General features: G+C 37.6%; 1 protein-coding gene across 1 annotated transcript in view; it reads right to left on the bottom strand.

Moving 5' to 3' along the window:
- Positions 1–1,075: 1,075 nt before the first annotated feature.
- The window catches only part of llgl1 (LLGL scribble cell polarity complex component 1), a 49,884-nt gene continuing 44,697 nt past the window's right edge, over positions 1,076–6,262 (bottom strand). The window contains exons 22-24 of the mRNA XM_074655316.1: positions 5,495–5,630; positions 5,268–5,350; positions 1,076–3,101 (exon numbers count right to left, since the gene is read on the bottom strand). Of these exons, the coding sequence (XP_074511417.1) occupies positions 5,272–5,350; positions 5,495–5,630 (215 nt within the window). The 3' untranslated portion in view covers positions 1,076–3,101; positions 5,268–5,271. The remainder of the gene's footprint in view (positions 3,102–5,267; positions 5,351–5,494; positions 5,631–6,262) is intronic.

Genomic DNA, 6,262 nt, shown 5'->3' with positions numbered 1-6,262 from the left:
CCTTGTCTTTGCACTGCTGTGTCATTTTACAATTGAAGCTGCAGTTGGTAGAATTGGAGCAAATGTGATCTAAAAAAAAGTTATTTTTATAAATCCTGACAGTAGAACATGAGACAGGTAATCTGAAAAAAATCATGTGCCTCCATGTCCTGCTGGTGGGTGCTACGCTTCCGTAACGACGCCGTCGGTTGGGACGGCATTATCAGCGGTAACCGCCTTATGAGAACAGAGCAGCTACCGTGAGCTAGTATGCTCACATGGACGAACATGGCCAGGCCTGGTGATGTCAACAAAGCACGGAGAAACTGGGAGTACAACACACACTGGGAGGGAGAGAGACTTCACTCTCTGCTAAGGTATAGGCATTACTCCTCTATATCTTTACATAGTTAATAGTTTGTCATAGTAGTCATAGTATGTCAAAACATTTTTTTTTAAAAGTCATAGTATAGTATGTCGGAAATATTTATAAAGTCATAGTAGGCCTATAGTATGTTGAAAAAAATGTAAAAAAGTCATAGTATAGTATGTCGGAAATACTTAAAAAGTCATAGTATAGTATGTCAAAAAAATAGTCATAGTATAGTATGTCGAAAAAAAGTCATAGGATAGTATGTCGGAAATATTTATAAAGTCATAGTATAGTATGTTGATCAAATTTAAAAAAGTCATAGTATGGTATTTCAAAAAATGGTCATAGTATAGTATGTCGAAAAAAGAAAAAAATTCATAATATAGTATAGTTTAGTATGTCGAAAAAAAGTCATAGAATAGTATGTCGAGTAGTATTAAAAAATTTGAATTACAAAAAAAACAGGACATGTTAATTAGTGAGCTTTAGAGGAGTTGGTAGGTGGATTTTGTCACCTTCAGGAGCCAGGCTAGCCGTCTACACGGTTCCAGTCTTTATGATAATCTAAGCTATCCGGCTGTAGCATGCAAAATTTGATAAACTGCTTTAAAGGATGTCAATTGTGCATCGTGAGTCCGACAATGTTAAGTTAACGTTATAGGAGTGCAATGCTAAATCAGTGGAGTACTCTCCACTTTAAGTCCAAACCACAATCAATTCCTGTAGAGAGGGTAAATAATTTTATTAACATTCACAATTCTTCATCAGCCAAAACGCTAAATGATCAGATTAAAATCCTACACACAAAACTGAATGACAAAGTAGAAACAAATTCATCTTAATTGTGGAATTAAAAAGGTAAATCGTGACAGCTGTAGCATCAAGGGGTTAATTATCTGTGTGTCAACCAGAGCACCAAAACAAGCTAACACAAAAGTAAAAAAGCATTAATATGATTCCTACCTGTTGAGCTACATTAGTTAGTAGTGAGGTCCCTTTTTTACTTTCTATTTTGTTTTACGTGAGGTGATCAAAAAGCTTGAATAATACTGCGCGTGTTTTAGGCTACGACAGGTTCTACAAAGTTCTACCGTTTTACTCTATCATCGGCTTAAACCTGTCTTCTGTAAACCTAGGTATAGATACTGTATATATTTTTCTTTTTACACAGTAAAACTTTTTTTTAAAAGGGTTAAAAATACTGGTGATCAAAGCTCTGCATCTAGCCAATATTACCCAGAATGCATCGATTCACAGAAACCCACAAAAGAAATCTCCTGGGTGCATCATAGTACACAGTACATTACACTTAGCATTCAGACTGACTTTGCTTCCCTTGCCACACTTCCCTGAGTCCTGTCAAAAAGATTTCTGCGTGAGATGATGTAACAGAGCGGGGAGGATTTAACAACTCTTCATTTTACCACATTCTTTACCTTTCTCTTCATTTTTAATTACTGAGAACGCTTTTATTTTCTTCAATCCTGATTTTACCAAACTAGAATATTGATCACAATGAACTCTGAGCTCTTCAAACAGGCTGTCGCTAATTTTCCCTGATTAAAAACTCAATTTATCAATTTCTTACTGAAAGATGAGTGTATTTGTAACTCAGGCCATTCATTTTGCAATAAAGGCATTTCAAAAATATGATTTCACCTAAATCTGCTGTAGTCCTTAATACATCGTCCCTCTTCACCAGCTAGTTCCCTTTGAAATCGGTGTGAATTCTTTCCTCTTGCATCCCCCCTTTCTATTTGTCATTAAAATATCTTTACTTTCTCCAAAAGCCTTACTTGTAATAGAACATCAATCTTTGTTTTACAAAACACCTTCATTATCCGAGTACCTTTTTCTTCAATACCGACAGAGAGCTTCTCAAAACCTTGGTGGTGATGTATGTGCTTGTGTGTAATAACATGTTGTCTCACTGATTTGAAAACAGTCGATTTATGCACCACCTCTGCCCACACAGGACACTAGGTGAAGCGATTCAACCGCACTTAATGGCACCTAAGACGGTGAGAACACACATTTTACAGCCTTCAATACTCAAAATATTTCATTTCCCAGTCTTTCTCTCTTGAACTCTACAATGCTCCTTTTAAGTCTCTGCTGGATATCCTCATTTCATAAACGTGGGTCATTCACAGGGCTGCGGTGGTGTTGAGCAGCGTGCAAAACAATCCAACGCTTCCACTAGTGTGCACGAGGAATCAACAAGCATATTTGGCGACTGAGCGACAATTTCAATTCCAACTGTTGGTAAACCTCAGACCGATCCCAGCACACCAAAAAACTGGATAGAAAAATGAAAAACGTCACTGGTAAGTCTCCTACGCAGGATGTAACTGCCCTCTCCTCGAAGGCTGAGCCGCAGTCATTATGCCTGGAGAACGCCCCATAACCATTGAGTCACCACGGGAAGAGGGGCCAAGGAGGAATGATCGCACAGAGCGTCATGATGGACGACGGAAAGTTCAGTTTTCAGTGCTTAATATCAGAAACATCAGCTCCTAGTCCTTCCAGGCTGTGCTAGGTAGGCTGTCTCCAGCTCCATGTGGGAGGCAATGTCATGTTTCCAAAGTGGTTATATAAGAAGGAGATGTAGTTCTTCCAGTGGGGGGGGGGGGCAAACAGGAGAGTGCAGAGTGCTGGCTGGGGGGTCCACAGTGGGATGATGGGAGATGTTTGTGATCCAGCACTGAAATCTGGTCCATCCAGACCACTTGGGCCCCTCCCTGTAATACTGGAACAACAATCAGAAACTCAGTATGAGCAAAAGAAACATCACATTTACATCAGTCTGTAGCTTTCTGCTAACACTTGAGTACACAATGTTAACTGGCGGTGAGTAAGGTAAGGTCTGCCTTAAAAATGCTGTTGAACTTTTGTAAAATCTTGTTTATGTTCAAATCTATTGCTGCTCTTAAGTGGGGCTGTATGAGGTACTTATCCAAAGTAAATTAATACATAAATAAATAAAAGTGGAAATTAAACAGAAGAGTAAATAAATAAGGGAATTAATAGAAAGGTAAATAAAAAAAGCAAGTTAAAGCAGAAAAGTCTGTCACTATCAATTAATTAATGACTACATTTATTTCTAATATTTTTGCTGCTTTTAATGGCATATTTATTTATTTAACGAATCATTTATTTATTCATTTTGGCAGGTTCCGTTATATAGTACTATAATAGTCGTTTGCTGCTATATTAATGCTCTGAATATCAAATTTAGCTCTTTTAACATTTGCTGGCTTCGGCTTCTTGATTGCAAGGATTTTCTGCAGTTCTACTTATTGAATATCTGAGTTTTTGGACTGATAGTTTGTCAAAATAATCAATTTGAAGACGTCACTTTAGGCTCTGGCATTTGTGATCTACATTTTCACTATTTTATAGATTAAAAAAAAATTGATTGATCAAAAGATGACCAACAGACTAATTGATAATGAAAAAGAATTACTTTCTGCTTAGAAATTAACATAACAATATAAACTACTAAAAAAGTATATATTATTAATAAATACAATTTTACATTTTAAAAAAATCAAGTAAATGCAGTACAGAATACACAGTTAAGGTGTATTATATATGTTCACCACCACCAGAGGGTAGCAGAGAGTTTAGAAAATGATGGAGTCTTATTGACAAACAGACAAGAGGAGGGAGGCGACTGATTTATGACTCCAGTGAGTGCAGAGTAATGCAACTGAAGGGATGAGTGCAGAGTAGTTCACCACCACTAACTCTAGTAAAGCTCCCCTATTACAGTAAATGTAATAATAAATAAATCCTTGGTTTTTCATCATAAAAAAACTCAAGCTCTAGCTGTGATGATTTGATCTCCTGTCTTTTGATCGAGTGGCTCCCATCTATATGTGCTGGTAACAGCTGTATCAAAGCTGTGATCTGTATGGAGCCTCACAGTAAAGTTTAAGACTACTACTACGACATTTAAACTGATACCCTGAATAAATAGGCTACACAAATGAACCCTGGGCCATTCCCAAGTACAAAGACAGTGAACAAAAATATTAGGGGTGAAAAAAAAAAAATCAATTTACCTCTTTTCGTGATTTTTTTTTTTTTTTACGATTTTGAAATTAATTTTTTAATGCCAGAATTGATATATTTGCTTCATTTGAGTCCATGCGGAGGTAGAAGGAAGTTACTGCTTTTATTGTTGTAGTCTGGAAACATTATCGTAATGCGGTAACGTGCGGTCAAGCCGTTGCTGGAAAGAGTTTAATAAATAATGCCTGACAATGACTGATATATTTGACTTTAGGACATCTCTGACTACATACGTGCTGAAAATCAAACATTTTACTGTATTCATTTAGATATTTTTCAAATTAAAAGTCCTTAGAAGTGTACGATTCAACTTTTTCCCATGGTATAGTGTTAAAAAAGTTAACAAAAATTGTAATATCGAATCGCAATACTTGAAGAATCGCAGTACTTAAAAATCGCAATACATATTGTGCCTGTATCGTGATAGTATCGAATCGGGAGTAAAAAAAAATACCTGAGCTACAGTATTCAACACCACTAAAAAGCATACAAGTCTGTTCAATTGGTCTCAAAGGAAAAGATTTCTAATCCGCTGGCTTTTCAAAGACACCGAGTGGAGGCCGAGCTTGTTATTGGAATGCAGCGCTCAGACAGAACAACTCTTTGAAGTTTGCACACTCTGGACCCGCTCCATTAGAAACAGGTGTCTGTGTGTGTGTGTGTGTGTGTGTGTGTGTGTGTGTGTGTGTGTGTGTGTGTGTGTTTCTATCCGCTTTCGTATACCCAGAGTTGTGTCTACTCAAGTGTGAGCTCATGCATCTGCTCATACTGGTGTGTTTGTGTGACTTCAGTAACTGTTAACAAGTACCACATCTGTGTTGGTGTGTATGTTTCTCACCTGTTCAGTTGATGAGGATGCCGGTCGAGCGTCCCTCCTCCTCTTTGATGTTCTTTAGGTTATTCTCTGCCTCGTCCACAGTGCTGCACAAGAATTAAAGAAGAATTAAATTAAGATTTATTTATTTATTTTATTAAGAATTAAATGATCGTCTTTATAAAAGGCTAAGAATACATTTTAAACAACGCAAGCTGTGTGTACATATAAATGTGTGTGTGTGTGCCTACGTTAGAAAATCCCTGACGTCCTCCACAGTGATTTCTCCGGTGGAGTCGAGGGTGAGGTCAGCACAGCTGAGGGGGGAGTCCAGCGGGGTGTCCAGGAGGGGAGAGGACAGGCTGCTCGGAGACTCTTCTGTTTGCCCTGTGAGGCAGTTTAAAAACAACTTGATCAGAATTTGGTTAGACAGTAGATTCAGAATAAATCTGTCACATCTTTGATACCCCAAAAACATGCTTAAATGTAATAAAGATGAATGAAAAAAGGGAGTTCAGCAGCACTTGGAAAAAAAATGAAGAAGGCTGAAATCTTTGTTCCGTTTGTAACACTGGCTGAGGCTGTGAGCCCAAACACGTTGGTTTAACAATAGTAATTTTTTTGTTTCTTCTCTCTTAGTTCAATTGTTGCTTAAGTCACAATTTTCTTACATGTTGAGTCTGTTTTGATCACTTAAAGCTGCTCTAATCAATAATGTTATATTAACAATGGGTCAAATGACTTCTTGTATTGAAAGAGTAACTCGTAGTGACACACAGACACTAAATGATCACCTAATTCTGCAGCTTCCCCTCAGCTCTACGGAGCTTTAAAGCATCTTTCAGCTCATTGTTTTGGTTTTACTGGTTTGTTTCACTCTCACAGCATCGTTTGTAGGCGCAGCAGGCAGCTGTATAAAAGCTCTAAAAATCCACCTTACACTACCTGCTCAACACCAAACTGCAGACAAGCAAAGTTAGCGACTAGCTGGTGAACATAGTGGGGAATTTAGCAGCTAA

The sequence above is a fragment of the Sebastes fasciatus genome, chromosome 13, assembly GCF_043250625.1.
Source record: "Sebastes fasciatus isolate fSebFas1 chromosome 13, fSebFas1.pri, whole genome shotgun sequence".
NCBI lineage: Eukaryota > Metazoa > Chordata > Actinopteri > Perciformes > Sebastidae > Sebastes > Sebastes fasciatus.
This window is presented reverse-complemented; position numbering and strand designations above follow the sequence as displayed.